This window comes from Heliangelus exortis, chromosome 30, assembly GCF_036169615.1.
Source record: "Heliangelus exortis chromosome 30, bHelExo1.hap1, whole genome shotgun sequence".
Lineage (NCBI taxonomy): Eukaryota > Metazoa > Chordata > Aves > Apodiformes > Trochilidae > Heliangelus > Heliangelus exortis.
The window spans coordinates 1,107,904-1,125,056 of record NC_092451.1 but is presented as its reverse complement, the minus strand read 5'-3'; the positions used below and the strand labels follow the sequence as shown (position 1 = coordinate 1,125,056).

The 17,153-nt window shown below is 56.1% G+C and overlaps 2 protein-coding genes across 5 annotated transcripts in view; one reads left to right on the top strand and one right to left on the bottom strand.

Moving 5' to 3' along the window:
• Positions 1-5,159: 5,159 nt before the first annotated feature.
• DOK2 (docking protein 2) lies at positions 5,160-10,400 on the bottom strand. Its single transcript, XM_071729189.1, has 5 exons — positions 10,167-10,400; positions 8,173-8,469; positions 7,929-8,037; positions 6,957-7,138; positions 5,160-6,887 (listed from the first exon to the last, which is right to left on the bottom strand). The coding sequence occupies exons 1-5, from the start codon at positions 10,227-10,229 to the stop codon at positions 6,051-6,053; spliced, it is 1,488 nt and encodes a 495-aa protein (XP_071585290.1). The 5' UTR covers positions 10,230-10,400; the 3' UTR covers positions 5,160-6,050.
• Positions 10,401-11,909: 1,509 nt separating this feature from the next.
• The window catches only part of XPO7 (exportin 7), a 46,364-nt gene continuing 41,120 nt past the window's right edge, over positions 11,910-17,153 (top strand). For 3 of the 4 annotated variants that reach the window (XM_071729171.1, XM_071729168.1, XM_071729169.1), the window contains exon 1: positions 11,910-11,996. In XM_071729171.1, the coding sequence (XP_071585272.1) occupies positions 11,979-11,996 (18 nt within the window). In that variant the 5' untranslated portion in view covers positions 11,910-11,978. The remainder of the gene's footprint in view (positions 11,997-17,153) is intronic. The other variant, XM_071729167.1, reaches the window with a different exon arrangement.

Sequence of the window (17,153 nt, the reverse complement as noted above, 5' to 3'; positions counted from 1 at the left end):
TAAGGTGCCTGCCAACCCAAACCACTCTGTGGTTCAGTGAGTCCAACATAAAGGGAATTAAAGATATAGACATACATATAAATATATAATGGCTCAAGCCCCATCGGCTTTTCTCTTTCCCCCCCTTCCCTGAATCCTGGATCCCTGCCCAAGCCCTGCCTCTGCTGCCAGCCACAAGCAGAGCATCCCTGCCCCGGGAGAGGAAACTTGGGCTGAGCAGCAAATCCAGGTGCAGGAGTGAAGCTCTTGTTGTAATTCAAGCAGCTTTTCCCTGTCTCCGGGTGCGGCTGCTGCCGATTCCGAATTTATTAGCATGCAATCTGCTCTCATTTGGGATGCGAGGAGAAGGGGAGCTGGCAGGCAAGAACAAACAGGCAAACAAACTACAAAAGCAAAGGGATGCTGCAGATCCTGAGGGATGAGAGGCACCTGGGTGCTGGGAGGAGAGGGGCAGAGGAACCAGGCACAAAGGCCTGGGAAGAGCCCTTAAGGATCCCATTTTTCTGACTTATTCCCCATGAGCAGTCTTCACAGCTCACAGGGCTCAAAACCAAACCAAAAGCAACAAACAAACAAAAATCCCCAAGCTGGTGATGCCTTCTTGGACAGCTGAGTCTTTGTGCTGCCCTAGAACTCCTTGCTAGGAAAAGATGACTTCAAAAAAAAAAAAAAAAAAAAAAAACAAAACCAACGAAAAAAACCCGAGTCATTAATATCCCTGTGCTGCAGGTTCATCAGCTCAGGAACAGCAGCCACATCCCAGCTCTGGGCAAAAAGCTGGGAGGGATGACGTGGGGAGGCAATGAAGGCTTGGCAAGGGGGGAAGGGCTGGCTTTGGGTCTTGCTGGGGCATGGCAAGGGGGGCTGCTTTGTGTTTGGGTTTTTTTAACCTCTTTTGCAAGGGAAAAAGCACTTCTCACTCTTCTCTCTGCACTGAGCCGAAGCAGAAGCTCACAGCACAGGCAAAAAGCTGCTTGCTACCTGCCCAGAAATGCTTCTTTTGAAGCCCTCTCTCCTCAGCAGCTTTGTCCTTGGGGTTTGTTTTTTTTTTTTTGCTGCTCAGTTTGCTCTCCCAAGCTTGGTGATGTCTGGTCCCCTGGGCAATGGGGAGCAGTGCGGGGCTGCTGGGCAGGGGGGATGCTGAGCAGCAGCGAGAGAGGAGCTGGGAGGGGGGAAAAAAAAAACAAAAAAACCCCAAAAACCGGAAGCAATAAGAGAGCAGGAAGCCCATGGGGGGAAATTAGGGATAAATAACCCAGGAGGCAGAGAGTGCAGCAGCCCTGAAAGTTGCTGATGAGAGCAAAGAGTTGGCCCAAAGGAGCAAAGGGCATAAAGTGCAGGCGGAGGGGCCGGGAGCTGAGGGCTAACGGGTCTTTAGGGGATGGTAAAGAGATGATGGCTGCAATAATGAGCCATAGGTCACAGCCTGGAGAGGGGCAGAGCACTTACTGGGGGGGAAAAGGGCAATCAGGTCCCTGGTAATGGGTCTGGAAGGGGAAAAGGGGGGTGCAGCCCTTCACCGCTTCATCCCCGGGATGGCAACATCTGAAAGGTCTGCTGTCTGACACCCTGGAGCTTGAGGATGAGGTATAGGGTCAGGGAGGCCATCCCTGATGGAAAACCATCCCTGCCACCGTCTCTTCACCGTTCCCAGCGGCTTCTGCTGCCTTTTCATGCACCGACGCTTCTGCGAGATGGGGCTCAGTCTCTTCTCGCCCCATTCTCGCTCAGATCTGTTTTACCCCACTGCTTCAGGGGTCGGTCCTGCCCTTTTGGAGGCGGAGCAGCTTCCCCGGCGTGAGTTCTTGCTCCTTCCCCCTCTCCATCCCTCCCCTCCTCCTTGGACCTTTTTTTCCCTTTTTCCGTGCTCTCCAGGGACAGGTCCAGCAGAGGCAACCCCAGAGCACCAACTCCTGCTGCCTGGTAAAAATAGAAACCATTCTTTATTTTCACAGCAGCTGTTTGGGGTGCGATTCCTGCTCTGAACTCCGCATTCCCACCTCCCCCTGCAATTCCCCCCCCAGCCAGCTAAGGAAGCAAAGCAGCACTGAACCTGCTCCCTGGCTGCCAAAGTGCTTGCAGATGGCTCAGAACTTTTCCAACCCAGGAGCCGAGCTGGAAAACACCTTCCCGACCTTCTGCACATGCAGACCAAGCCTGGGATAGAAGGGAAAAATGATTGATTTTTCTACCCTGATATAAATCCAGCAAGGGGAGATGAGATGGGGCGGGGAGAGGACCAGATTTCAGCATCCCAGGAGCTGCTTCACCTCCGTCTGTCAGGACAGCAGCCTGGGATCCAAACCTTCCTTAATACACTTATATTGGTGTGTTTTTATTCCCTTAATACACAGATAGCACCTCTGGATAGGTTCCTGCCAGACCCGTGGCTCTCCAGGGGTTGCCAGCATCCCTGTGGGGACACCAGGGGACATTGGCTCGAGTGCCAGGGGAGGGTTTTTGGGGTTATAAACAATAATCAGTGCTGCCTGTGACCCTGTCACCGTGCTGGGCAGGGTGGGCACCACGACAGGGTCCCTGCCCTCTGTCCCCAGACGTGTCCCAGCGAGGAGCTGGAGTTGGGCATTAATCATTCCTGGTGCACGTTGAGCCATCTGGATGGTGTTGGCCCTTCTGCCACACCACGGAGGATTGTTAACACAAAGCATATGCTTTGTTTGAAATTAATAATAATTTTAGGCTCTCACCAGCTGCTGGTAATTGGCTCCCCTTTCACAGAGATAACTGAGAGCAGCGGGGTGGAAATTCAGCCGCCTCCTGGCTCCTTTTCTAATGAGATGAGTCCCTGGGAAAGGTGGCCCTTCTGCAGGGGACACGGTGACACCGGGCAGGGAATGGCTTTTAATAAGGAGCTACTTGTGCCCCGTGCCACCACGGGGGGGGACACACGCACCAGGGCTGCTCAGGGACCCCGGGGTCCCCTCAGCAAAGCCATGCAGGGGGCCCGGACCCTCCTCGAGCACCAAGGACAAGTTTTTAACAGCTTCATTTCCTGCTTTCCGTGCACCCTCTCCCTGGAGCCTCAGGGTGATGTATTGGCCTTGGAGCATCCCTCCTGCATCCCTCCATCCCACAGAAGGATGCTCCAACCCCTTCCTCCAGCCAGCACCCCTCAGTGCCCTGCTCCAGGATGCTTTGGTGCTGATGCTGCCATGTGTCCCTTGCAGCTCCAGCTCTAGGTTGTTGGGGGGTTTTTTTGGTTTTTTTTCTCCCCCCACATCAGGCATCAGTATAAATATTGCCAAATGGGTGGAAAGGAGAGGGGGGACAAGTGACACTGCTCCTGGCTGACACCAGCCTGGGAATTTGCAGCCAGAGATGCTGGGAATGTGTCTGGGGGGGGGGAGGTTGGGCTGTCCCGGGATCAATACAGGGGCCAAGGATGTCACCCCAGAGCTGAAGCACGGCCAGCAAAGGCCACGGGATCAATGTGGAGTGAAGGAAATACTGCTGTGGACAGGCAGCTTTTACAGCTTCCTTCCCCAGGCAGGGCTGGTGCTGCTGGACTCCTGCTCACTGCCAATCCATCTCCTGGAAGCCGAGGCAGCCCAGGTCCTGAAGAGGTGGGCAAACGGGAAAGCAGCTTCTTTTACCCCAATTCTTTTTCCTGGACAGTCCTCAAGATAATCTGGATGGATGGAATCCCTGCAACATCCCAGCACCGACCAGTCCTGAACTTCTCCAGCTGCTGAAAAGGAAAAGCAACGGGAGGGAGCCAGGAGCTGCCCACAGCTCCAACCCATGGCCACATTCCCCATCTCCCTGCTCCACACCCCACACCTCACCATCGACTCCATTTATTCCCCATCCCAAGCATGGAAACCAGGAGCTCCAGAAACGAGACAGGCGGAGAGAATCCAGACCCTCCCAATTAGGCGATTTTTTAATTTTTTTCTTTTTTTTTTCTGAATGAAGAACCCTGCTCCGCCCTGCGTGGGGAACCTGATTGACATAAATCCCGGGGCTGATGAGGGGTTGGTCATTTAGCACCTCTCATGCCTCCCTCCTAATAGTATTAGGGCGTCCTCGGCGAGCCGCTAATGCAGTTTGCAGCTCCGCGCTGGCGCCCGGGATTCGGCTGGGAAAGAGCCCTGCAAAGCGAGTGCATCCCTAATCTGAGGAGACAGGAACGAAAAAATGAATGGAAAAAAAAAAAGGAGCTGCCTCCACAAGGTGCAACGGGAAGGAAAAAAAGCTCCCGGTACTCCCAGATACTCCCAGGAGCATCATCACCTCCTGGGCACCGGCAGCACCGCGGCTGCTCAGTTCGTTCCTGCCTCATTTCCCCATCCTCTCCACCCCAGAGGTTTCCGTACCCCTCTTTCCTTGCTCTGCCCCCCAAAACCTTGCCTGCCCAGCCTTCCCGTGGGATCTTCTCTGCTTTCTCCCCTTCACCCGTGGGTGCAGCTCTGCCTGTGCTCCCGGAGTTCCCGTGGGACAGGGGCAGAGGCATTTTCTGGAGGGAGCAACCCTTAAAGCTCCGAACAAATCTCTGTTTTGATTAGCCCAGCTCCTAAATGATTTATAACCAGCGTAAAGCAATAATGACAATAACTCCCTAATCAGATTAAAGAGCTCTCCATTCGTCTGGGGCTTTGCTCTGTAATCTCTTCCTCCCTTCTCTGCCATCGATTTTGTTTTCTCAGCCCTGCCAAGGGCTTTCCCAGCTTTTGCATCCTCAGTACCCGGACTCCGTATTCCAGGTCAGGTGACATTTCCCACCCTTGAACCCTTTCCACATAGGTGGGGGAAGCTGTGAGCGATTCATTCCAGCAGCAAACAACTCCCGGGTGTGAAATTTGCCGAGTGCCAGGGGCAGCGGGGCCCTCGTTAGCCCGACTGGCAGGGCACAAACCTCGTTAGACCCGCAGGATCTTTAAAGTGAAGTCTGGGAAGTGTTTTCCGTTTCTTTGGTTAATGAAGAAAAATAGTGGTGGAGGCGGGGGGGGAGGGTTGGGCGCCAGGGAACCATCAGCAGATGGAGCTTTGGGGCCGGTTCCGCTCGCTGTGCCCGGCTGACCCCATAACAAGGGCTGGAGGTGATGGGGAGGAAGAGGAGGAGAGGCTGACCCAGAGCAATTCAGGCTGTGTCAAGCCACGGGCTAAGGAGGAGAGGAGCCAGCCGCTAAAAAACACCGTGACGATAAAGCTGAGTATTTCATCTATAATTCAGAGGAACTGGAAAGTGGTTTTATGAAAGAAAAAAAAAAAAAAAAAAAAAAAAAAAAGAGAGAAAAAGAATGTGGCCGAGACAGTAGAAATTTATGCTGCTGTTCTTGCTGAGCGAGGATGTGGTGTGACCTTCGGACAGGAGCAGTGCCCAGCCCCGGCCAGGATGCTGGTCCAGCCCTCCCGGGGGAGCTGGGGGCTGCGGGGGAGCTGGGGGGGGGGGGAGAAGGGAAATCTGCAAGGAGGGGGGAAGCTGAGCATCACCCGGCTGCACCCGAAATGTGGGATTTGCATCCCGGGAGGGTGTGTGTGTGTGTGTGTGTGTGTGTGTGTGTGTGTGTGTGCGTGCATTGCCGGGCTGTATCCAGGGCGTGCCATGAGCATCCCGGGGGTGCGTTGTGAAGCGGGCTACCTGGGATCTGGTCCGCAGGAGCCCCTCAGAGCTGCGGGGTGCGAGTCTGGGGATGCGGGGAAGGAGGGAGCGGAGCGGCAGGGAGGATGCGGAGCGTCTGGGGATGCGGGGAATTGGGGAGCGGAGCGGCTGCGGAGCGTCCCCTGCCTGTCCCCTGCCTGTCCCGTCCCCTGCCCGGTGTGCGGGCGCACACCGCCCTCCAGTGGGCACAGCCCGGCTGCCGGCTCCGCAGCTGCCCAGATGTGCTTCACAGCTGCCCAGATGTGCGGCCGCCGCTCCGCAGGGAGCGAAGCCCGGGCCGGCGAGCAGCGCTTCGCCTCCCACCCCCCCAGTCCATGGGTGCGCTGAGCTGGGGGGGTCTCAGCAACGCCGAGGAGGAAGGGGGTCTGGCTGGGAGGGTGTGTTGGGGGGGGGAGGGAGGGTCGTCTCTTCTCCATCCCCATTTTGCTCACTGCAGGTTCCTTTTCTTTGCAAACGGGAGGACCACCTTGCCATACTCGGTGTCCCCCAGCCACTCCTGGCCCTGCCGGAGCAGGATGGGTCTCTTGGGCACGGCGTAGTCATCCTGCTGGGGGTCGTAGGGGTACTCAGGCCCGGGGGGCTCCTCAGGGGCTGCCTGCAACCTCCACGCCTCCCCCTTCACCTCCTCGGGCTCGTCATAGACGGGCAGAGCCTCGGGCTCGTCGTAGATGTGGTCAGGTTTGGGGGGGGGGGGAGGTGGCAGGGGGTGCTCCCCCCCTTTTTGCCCCCGAGCCTCCCCGATGCTGTCGTAAAGGGGGTCAGGGACCCCCTGGGGGCTGGTGGCCAAGCTGCCCAGTTGGCGAGCCATGAAGGTCTTGGCAATGGTGTCGAAGGGGGTGGCATACTCAGCTTCAGGCTCCTGCCACCCACCCTTCTCCAGCGCCGGGGGGGTCCCCTGGCACGGGGGGCTGCAGGGCTCGGGGTAGGGGCAGTCAGCACCACGAGAGGGCAGGAAGGTGCCCGATGGGTCCCCAGCCCCGGAGCAGCCGGGGGGTATCACCAGCTTGGATTTGGGCAACTTCCCCTCCCAGGTGGGCTCCTTGGTGCCAGCGGGCTCCTCGCGTCCCTGCGCCCAGCTGGAGCGGCCACCTCGGGAGGCATCGTCCCCAGGGCCACCCCGCCAGGGTTCCTCTGTCCCCAGGCCCCGATGGAGGCTGATGGCTGACTCGATGGCCTGGAAGATCTCGTTCCCTTGCCCGGTCTCAAACTCAAAGCTTCCTTCTCCAGACACACAGCGTCGCCCGGCCTCGAAGGAGAAGGTCACCTGGGGAGGGGGACAGGCTCAGGTCCCCCGTGCCCCCCCTCCAGCCCACCCACCCCACATCCCACTTACTTTATCCCTCCCAAAGCGGCGCAGGAACGGGTAGGGCCAGCTGCAGAGGAGCTCCGAGGTCTGGAAGTCCCGCAGCTCCAGAGCTTCCTCTCCAGCTCGCAGGATGCAGCGGCCCCGGAGCCCGCAGCGCTCGGAGGACTCGGTGGCCCTCACCGTCACCTCGAACACCCGCTGCAGGCTGGCTGGGGACACAGGAGGGTGACATTGAACACCTGGCTCAGAGCAGGGATGCTACAGAAGTGACGTGGGGATGGTGACACCACCCCTCCACCCAAAAAAACATTAAAAAACCAAACAAAAAACAAACCAGCGTCCGGCTGATAAGAGCTGAAGAGCTCCAGAGCAGCCCCGATAGAGCAGAGAACCCAAACCACAGGGCAGGAAGAGGCTGCTGCAGGGGGTGGGGGGGACTTCCCATCCCCCCCCCCAGCACGTAGCACTGCTGGGGGCTGCTCCCCAGTAAGAAACTGGCCAAGGTGCCTCAGAAACTGGGAGGGGTGGTGGTCCAAGGGCTGGAGCAGCTCTGAGCCAGGCTGAGGGTTGGGGGTAGAGAAGGTTCTGGGGAGACCTTGGAGCAACTTCCAGTGCCTGGAGGGGCTCCAGAAAAGATGGGGAGAGACTTCAGATGAGGGCCTGGAGGGATGGGATGAGGGGTGATGGCTTTTGGGAGAAGGGAGATTGAGGTTTGACATGGGGAAGAAATTCTTTGCTGTGGGGGTGGTGGGACACTGAGATGGGGTGGCTGTCCCAGCCCTGGTGTCCAACCATCCAGGCTGGATGGGGCTTGGAGTCACCTGGGCTGGGGGGAGGTGTCCCTGCCCCATGGAAGTTGTCACTAAATGGTCTTGCAGGACCCTTCCCACCCAAACCAGTCTGGGATTCTGGGATTCTCCAAGATTCTGCTGGGTATGGGCTGCCTCCTGTGTGAGCAGACCCAGCTCGGCCCCCCCTCCCCCTCCTCCCAGTGCCCACCTTTATCCCGGGAGCTGTAGAGGGTGTTTTCCTCCATGGAGAATTCCCCATCAGCATCCCAGGAGCTCTGCTGCCCATCCTTGCCTGCTGCTGCCTCCTCCCTGCTCCTCTTTCCCAGGGAAAAAAAAAAAAAAAAAAAAAAAAAGCAGGGAGTGAGGGGAGGCAGAGCACAGCACCCCAACCTCCCCCCACTCCAGGGATCCCGGGTTATCCCATTCCCAAACCATCCCTCCCCAGTGCCTACCGGGAATGCCAGCTGGCAGAGGCTCCGGATCCAGGCGGCCACCTCGGTGGCCTCAGCAGCCAGGAGGTACCTCTTGTGGGTGGTCTCCAGCAGGAAGGGGGTGGTGTCCTTGGGGCATCCAGCTTCTCCAGAGGCCTCTCCCACATGGACACAATCCCGCAGCTTCACCAGGCGCCTGCTGCCCTCCCCTCTCCGCAGTTTCTCAGCAGCTGGAGGTGAGGAACCCTCAAAGAGCTCCAGGCGGGAGGTGGAGCAGGAGCTTTCCCGGTACAGGACACCCCAAAATTTCTTCCATTTCTGCAGAGGGATGGAATGAAAGCCCCAGAGCTGCTCCCACCCTGCCAGGAGATTTCCTCTCCTTGGGATCACCGCCCATCCTTGGGATCATCACCCATCTTTGGGATCATCACCCTTCCTTGGGATCATCACCCATCTTTGGGATCACTGCCCATCCTTGGGATCACCACCCATCCTTGGGATCACCACCCATCCTTGGGATCATCACCCATTTTTGGGATCATCACCCATCCTTGGGATCATCACCCATCCTTGGAATCACCACCCATCCTTGGGTTCATCACCCATCCTTGGGATCATCACCCTTCCTTGGGATCACCACCCATCCTTGGAATCACCACCCATCCTTGGGTTCATCACCCATCCTTGGGATCATCACCCATCCTTGGGATCACCACCCATCCTTGGGATCACTGCCCATCCTTAGGACCACCACCCTTCCTTGGGATCACCACCCATCCTTGGGATCACCACACATCCTTGGGATCATCACCCTTCCTTGGGATCACCACCCATCCTTGGGATCACTGCCCATCCTTAGGACCACCACCCTTCCTTGGGATCATCACCCTTCCTTGGGATCACCACCCATCCTTGGGATCACCACCCATCCTTGGGTTCATCACCCATCCTTGGGATCATCACCCATCCTTGGGATCACCACTCATCCTTGGGATCACCACACATCCTTGGGATCATCACCCATCCTTGGGATCATCACCCATCCTTGGGATCACCACTCATCCTTGGGATCACTGCCCATCCTTGGAAGTGCTGAAGGGCAAGGTTGGATGGATGGGGCTTGGAGACAGCTGGGATGGTGGGAAGTGTCCCTATCCATGCACTGGGGGATCCCTAAGGTCCCTTCAAACCCAGCTGGGATTCCATGATTGGAATGATCATCCCGTGATCCCGCTGCTGGATCTCCTCAGCTGGATAAATTTGGGGAAGGGATGAGATAAATGGGGCAGAGGAGGGGAAAGAATTCCCAGCACAGGGACTTTTTCCAGCACCATCCCAGCACTGGGATCCATCCCGTGCCTCCCATCTCCCCAGATCCCACAGCCCCCCCGCTGCCGGAGCACATCCAACTCCTCCTTTTGCTCCATTTTTCCCCAAAACCTTCCCAAGCCATGGGGGGGGGGCAACCCCTGGCTCAGAGCCCTGCACCCCAAACTTCCCCAAAACTTTACCGGGGGGGGTGGGGGATTTTGGTGCCATTTTCTCATCCTCCCCCCGGGGACAGGAAGGGGATGGTTGCCCCGGGGCTCCTTCCCCATTTTTGCCCAAGAACGGGGCTGGAGTTGCCAAATTCTGGACGGAAGAAGCCACAAAGCTCAGGGTGTGGTGGGGGTTTTGTTTTTTTTTTTGTTTTTGTTTTTTGGTTTGTTTTTTTTTTTGGTTTTTTGTTATTTTGGTTTTTTGTTGTTTTTTTGGTTTTTGGTTTTTTGGTTTTGTTTTTTTGGGGTTTTTTTTTTGGGGGGGTGGGTGGGGGTGTTTCTCAGACCCCTTTTTTTCCCGGGGGGGTCCAACTCCGGGTTCTTTTCCTTCCATCCCCATCCCCACCACCCCGGGGGGAAGCGATGCTTGGGGAGCCAGGGGGTGGCTGCACCCCTTCCCCTTCGGACCCACCCAGACCCCTCCCCACCCACCCCCCCCACCCACGGGACACCCACGGGTGTCCTCCCCCCCCTCACCTTGCCGAAAGTCTGCTGGAGCTGGAGGTAGAGCCCCCCCTGCTTCACCACCGCCTCCCCCATCCTCCATCCTCCTCCCGGCACCGCTCCCCCTTTCCCACTTCCCAGGGGTGGGTCCGAAGGGTCCCGGTCCCGCCCGTGGGTCCCGGTCCCGCCCGTGGGTCCCGGTCCCACCCCGGTGCTGCCCGTGGGGGGGTTGGCTCAGCCCGTGACGTCCGCTCGAGGCTCTTCTGGTTCCGCCACCGCTTCCTGCCCCGCGCCGCTCCCCGCAGCGCGCACCCTTCTGCCTCAGTTTCCCCACCCCCCACCCCTCCCCGGTTCTGCTCCTCTGCCGCCCAGTGCTCCCAGTGCTAAGGGGTGCTGGGGTAACTGGGAACGCTGGGGCGGGGAATGGGGTGATGGCGAGCACTGGTGTGGGGGTTGCTGGGGTAACTGGGGGCGCTGGTGCTGGACGCTGGAGATACTGGGGGCACTGGTGCTGGACACTGAGGGTGCTGGGGGTACTGGGAGTACTGGTGCTGGCGTCGCTAGGGGCACTGGGAAAACTGGTGCTGGATACTGGAAATACTGGGGGCACTGGGAGAACTGGTACTGGAGACTGGGAGCACCGGGAGCATTCGTGATGGGTACTGGGAGCGCTGATGCTGCACACTGGGAGTACGGGGGGGAACTGGGGGCACTGGTGCTGGACGCTGGGGATACTGGGGGCACTGGTGCTGGACACTGAGGGTGCTGGGGGTACTGGGAGTACTGGTGCTGGCGTCGCTAGGGGCACTGGGAAAACTGGTGCTGGATACTGGGAATACTGGGGGCACTGGAAGCATTGGTGTGGGACACTGTGGGTTTGGGGGGCACTGGGAGCACCGGTGCTGGACACTGGGCGTACTGGTGCTGGGTACTGGGAGCATTGGTGCTGGACACTGGGGGTACTGGAGGTACGGGGGGCACTGATGCTGAATACTGGGGGCACTGGGAGAACTGGTACTGGAGACTGGGGATACTGGGGGCACTGGTGCTGGACACTGGGGGTAGTGGCTGTGCACATGTGTCACTGGTCCCACTGGTGTCCCTGATGTCCCTGGTGTCACTGGTGTCACTGGTGTCACTGATGTCCCTGATGTCCCTGATGTCCCTGGTCTCACTGGTCTCACTGGTGTCACTGGTGTCACTGGTGCCCCTGGTCTCACTGGTCTCACTGGTGTCACTGGTGTCACTGATGTCCCTGATGTCCCTGATGTCCCTGGTCTCACTGGTCTCACTGGTCTCACTGGTCCCACCGGTGTCCCTGATGTCCCTGATGTCAGTGGTGTCACTTGATGTCACTGGTCTCAATGGTGTCACTGGTCTCACTGGTCTCACTGGTGTCCGTGATGTCCCTGGTCTCACGGGTTTCACTGGTGTCACTGGTGTCCATGGTGTCACTGGTGTCACTGGTCTCACTGGTGTCCCTGGTGCCCCTGGTCCCCCCGGTGCGGGTGCGCGGTCCCTTTAAGCGCGGTGTGTCGTGTCCCCCCCTCCTTCCCCTTCTCCCCCCCCCCGTGACGTCACCCGCGCGCGCTCCACAGGAGGGGGGGGGGGGGCAGGAGGGGGCGGTGCGGGGCGGCGCGCGCGGCCCCTCCCTCTCCTCCTTCCCGCGCGTGCGCGGCGGGGCGGGGCGGCGCGCGAGGGGGGCGGGGCGGGGCGGGGTGCGGGGAGGGGGCGGGGGGAGGAGCGGGGGGTGTGGGGGGGGCCGAGCCCGGGGGGGGGGTGCGGGGGGCGGGCGCGTGCCGGGCCCCGGCGGAGGCGGAGGGAGCGGAGCATGAATGGAGCAAGATGGCGGATCATGTGCAGGTGAGGGGGGGGGAGGGAAACACGGAGGGGGGTGGGGGGGGGACACCCGGACACGCATCCCCGGCCCCGCCGCTTCCCCGCACACAACGCACCCCGCACACCCCGGCTCTTTCCCCGCCGCCGGCACCGGCAGGGGGGGGGTGGGGGGTGATGAGATGCGGGGTAGGCCCCGGCGCCGTGAAGCGCAGGCCCCGGCGCGGTGCGGGAAGGGGAGGGGGGAGGGAAAGGGGAGCAGCGGCCCCGCAAACCCCGCGGTGCTGGAATTGCGGTGTGCGAGGGGGGGTCCCCGCGTTTCGCTTCTCCCGCAAAGGCAGCGGGGAAGGGAGCGGCCTTGTGGGCCGCTGCTCGGGTTCTCCGCCTCCCCGGGCGGTGTTTACCGGGAGGCTCCGGGCTTTGTGTCCCCGCCGGGCCCGGCTCGGGCCTCCCCGGGGCGAGGGGATGCGGGGAGAGTGCGGGGGGGATTTGGGGTTTTTTTTTTTGTGGGGGTTTTATCCCCTGAGAGGCCTTTGCTTCCTCCTCCTCCTCCTCCTCCCGCCGCTCCGGGGTTTTTTTACCGCAGACATTCAGGGAAAGGAAACTCCGACATCGCTTCCCGGACACCGAATTCCCGTTGTTTGTTGTTTTGGGGTTTTTTTTTTTTTTTCCCCCCATCCCGGTTTGTTTGGGGTTTTTTGGTTGTTTTGTGGTTTTTTTTCCCAATGTTTTTATTCTCCCCTCGGGTCGTCCTGGGCTTTTATTTGTTTCCTCCCACGAAGGTTTTGGCGTTAAAACCCCAAACACCTCCCACCCCCCCCTGCGGGGTTTGGGGGTGCGGGGAGGAGCTGGAGGCTTGAACCCCCTGGGGAGGGATAAAACCCCCCCTGAGGACTCTGCTGTCACCCCCAGAAAGAGTAAAAATAGGGACAGCTGGGGGAAAGGGAAGGGTTTGTTGCTTTTGGGGGGGTTTTGGTGTTTGGTTTGTTTTTGTTTTTTTTTCATCATATTTCAGTTGAAGTGGCAGAGGCCTGGGTAACCTGTGGTGACACCGGGAGTCCCATATTATCTATGCAACTTTTTAAAATAAATATATTCTTCACATGATACCCCCCAGAGCCACCAGGGTGAGCACTTTGTGAACTCCCTCGCAGGTTGCTGGCGAATGTCTCTTGGGTAATCTCAGGGGAGGAGAGGAATTACTGCGTTATTAAACAATTCACAGGCTCTGAATTTACTGAAAAAAAACCCAAACAAACCCAAAAAAACTCCGGATTTGTTTGCCGGGCATCTCCCAAACGTGGGGGGGAGGCTGCAGCTCGGCGCTGGGGGCTCTTTTGGCTTTAAAAATGGGCTCCTTCCCTTGCTTTTCTTTGTTAAATGTTCTGTGGAGCAAGTGGAAGTTGGAGCTGGAAGGACAGGGCTGAGGTTGCAGTGTTCCACTTGGTTGGTTAAAGTTTAACACCAGGGGCTGGGGAGATGTTCTGCTTGGAGGAAACTTGATTTGCAAAGGCACCTGCAGCCTGCTGCAGTTCCTTAGCTCCTGTTTGTAAAAACAGAGCTAAGAAAATGGTCATTATTATTGGGTTTGCTTGCTTTTTGTTGTCTCTCTCTTGGTTGCTTGGTGGTTTTTTTGGTTTTTTTTTTTTTTTTTTTCTTTCTTTCTTTTCCTCTCTCTGCTCCAGGGAAAGGTGTGAAGTGGGGGTAGCTCTGAGGAGCTTCCCTTCAAAAAAAAAAGAGAACGTGTGGTTCCCTTCCAAACCCATTGTGGATTTTTGAGGAAGGAGTGATTTTTATTAATAGGGAAAACTTCTGGTGGGAGAGCTTTTCCCCTAGCCTGAAATTCCAACCTTTTAGCCAGAAGATTGGAGCTGAGCTGCAGAGGGTCCCTTCCCAAGCATCGTGCTCATCCAAGAGAAGAATTTAAGGAGTTCTCCAGCCTGGCAGGGAGATGCTGCCTATCCGTGTGAATAATTGAGAGGGTTGTTTTTATGGCATCTGCTGTGGGAATTGGGTCTGGTTTAATGGGAACAGGGGGGTTGCAGATAAATACTGGCTGCCCAAAGCCATGCAGAGTTCAGCAGGTTGCTGAAATCTTGCTGCAGCTTTGGGCTGGGGGTTGCCTGTTGACAGCAGAACCTCCTGGGGTTCTTCCTGGGGTGCTGAGGCACAAAAATAGAGATTTTAGAGGTTGGTGGTTTTTTTTTTTTTTTATGGGTTGTGCTGAAGTTGTTTACTTTGCACCGTGGAGCAGCAGTGGGGATGGAGAAAAACTTCTGAGGTCATGATGAGAAAGAATGTTGTGTTCTGGGGTTTGGGAAAAACAGACATTAAGGCAATTGTGAGTGAACCCCCCCAGGTTTGTTGGTGGGAAATGTGTAGTGGGAGCTGATGAGCAGCTCCTGACAGAGGGACCCTTCAGTGCCTGGAAACAAAGGATGCAGTGATAGAGATGGAGGAGCTGAGAGAATCAGATGATTTGGGGTGGCTGAAAAGAAGGGCTGTGGTCTTGAAGCAATTTGTTCTACACCAACTTTTCCATTTCTCAGTGGGACCTTGCTGGGAATTTATTCCTCTTCCATCCCATCAACTTGCTCACAGTAGAGCTGGAGGGAAGTAGTGAGGAGAAGATGGAGGAAAAGTTATTGCAGTGGGTTTTGTGGGCCCAGGTGACTTCTCTTTTCCCTTTTTTCCCCTTCTTGGAAACAGATTGGTGTAATCCTTGCTTTTCTTCTGCTCTCCTGGCCCCTTAGATGATTCCAGTGCTGCTGCCCTGACATGGGATCCCCTCAGAGAATGGAAATGCTCCTGTGGGACAGTGGTTGTTGGAGGCTGGTGGTGAATTCTGTCACTTTCTGTACTGAATGGTTCATTTTAAAAAGTAATTGCAGAGAGTTAAGAATTGTCACTTCTACATTTGTTTGTTTTCTTTCCTCAAAGCTTGGACTGGAGTTGAAATGAGAGAAGTTTGGGGCAGTGAGAGGTGACAAGTGCTGAGGTGGCTGCTTGCAGTAGAGAAGCAAGAAATCTGGTATCTGGAAAGGAAATTGCATCTCCCTTTTTTGCTTCCACACTGTCTGATTTTAGGTTCAGCACTGGGTTTTTTCAAATCCCAGAGATTGCCTCTGAGTTCTCCACCCTTTAACTGTTAAATGGAAAACTTTGTGGAGCAGTTGGTGCAGGTTCAGGCTGCAGGCAGAGCTGACTTCTCCCCTCCCAGTGCAGTTCTGGAGGAAGCTCAGTGTGTTTGGATGGACATTCCTGGGTCTGGTCCACCACACGTTGCTTTTCCACAGAAATGGGGGAGGAAGGACACTGGGATTGTCTCCTCACCAGCACTTGAGGCTCATTTGGGCTGTACCTGGCTCCTGAGCAGGACACAACTTGTTTATTCAAGGCTGTTTCCTAGGTCAGTTTCTTCTCCATCCATAATAGGGCCCAATTTTATTTTATTTCATTTTTTTTTCTCGTGTGTTTCTGCATTCTAGAGGATGTTCTTTTGGCTCAAACAAAATCTAATTTGGCTCTAGAAATCCATACCATTCAGCCTGCTCCAGAGGAAACCCTGGAGACTGAGCTGTGTGTTTCCCATTTGATAGCTCAGTAACCTTGCACTTGCTTGGTAAAAGAGTCACGATGCAGTCTGCTGCCCAACTACAAATTGCTCAGGATACTTTTTCGTTTGTTTTAGTTCAAGCTTTTACCTTCTCTGTGTCATTGGCCTTGCTGAAAGCTCTAATTAAGGGCTTGGGTTTATCTGAGAATAGCCCCAGGGAGTGCTCTGGACCTGGGGAGGGGGGAAGCAGTGGTTCAACTAAAAATAGAGCAGCATTTCTTTTGCAAATTAGGCTTTTTTTAAATTTTTTTTTAACTTATTATGCTTAAGTTTCCACCTCGTGGTTGGGATGCTCAGCACCCAAGTTGCAGAAGTGTTCAGAGGTGAAGGGATGGAGCTGCAGCTCAGGGTCTCCAGACATCAAAACTTTGATGTCAGGAAAAGCAGACACTGCTTTCCCCCTCTTCCAGGCTCCAGCAGTTTAATCCTCAACATCTGGAGATTTGCAAATTAGGCTTTTTATTTTTCTTTTTTTAACTTATTATTCTTAAGTTTCAGCTTTGTAGTTGGGATGCTCAGCACCCAAGTTGCAGAAGATGTTCAGAGGTGAAGGGATGGAGCTGCAGCTCAGGATCTGCAGACCTCCAGACATCAAAACTTTGATGTCAGAAAAAGCAGACACTGCTTTCCAGCTCTGCAGGCTCCAGCAGTTTAGTCCTCAACACCTGGAGATTTTTGTCCCTGAATTCAGTGAGCAGCAGCTGTTGGGGTTTCAGTCCCATCTGCCATGGTTCACCTGAAGATCTCAGAACTTCTGGAGCACCAAGGGGAAAGGCTGAGCTCTGCCCAGCACCAGCTCCAGCAGGAAAAGGAGGACAGAGAGGTGTGGAAGGGGCAGGATGGGGCTGGCAGCATCTGGGGGGGGTCTGGGCTCTTTCCCTGCTCCAGGGACTGATGCTCAGGCACTGAAGGAGGATTTGGACATTGGAGAGAGGATTGTTGCTGTTGGTCGTGCTTGGTTGGGTTGGGTTTGGGCAGTGCAGGGGTGGTTTAGGAGTCTGTAGGGCTCAGGCCTGCTGCAGGAAAATATAAGCAGTTGGATTTTTAATTTTTTTACTTTTTTTTTTTTTTTTTTTTACTTCTTAAAATTGCCACAAGAATTTTCTGTCTTCCTGCTCCGAAACTGTGGTTTGGAGAAGGCATTTGTGAGGAACTTGTGGTGCTTTTCAGTGATAAGGTTGTGTGGCTGAGTTGCTAGGATCTTGGGGTCGCTTGTTGGGTTTTTTTTTCTTTCCTTGGAAGTAACCAACATCATCTGCATCTGCTGTCCTTTTTCCAGGAAGAATTCCACTGGTGCATCCCTGGGACAGCAGCAGTGCTGGGGCCACCTGTCCCCTCTGGGCATCTCCAGCTGGAAGGGGTCTGACTTTGGGACCTCTGGTTTTTCCTCTCTGGTGCCCTTGCAGTCTTGGAAGAGACCACCTGGAATTTGGTTTTCTTCTCATTTTTCCATCCAGACTTTGTTGGTGTCACCTCAGGGGTCTGGTAGCCTGAAGTCTCTGGGACTGAGCAGTCAGTGGGTGCTTTCTGCCTTGCTTTGGGGTTCTATCTGCTCTTGGGTGGGCAAG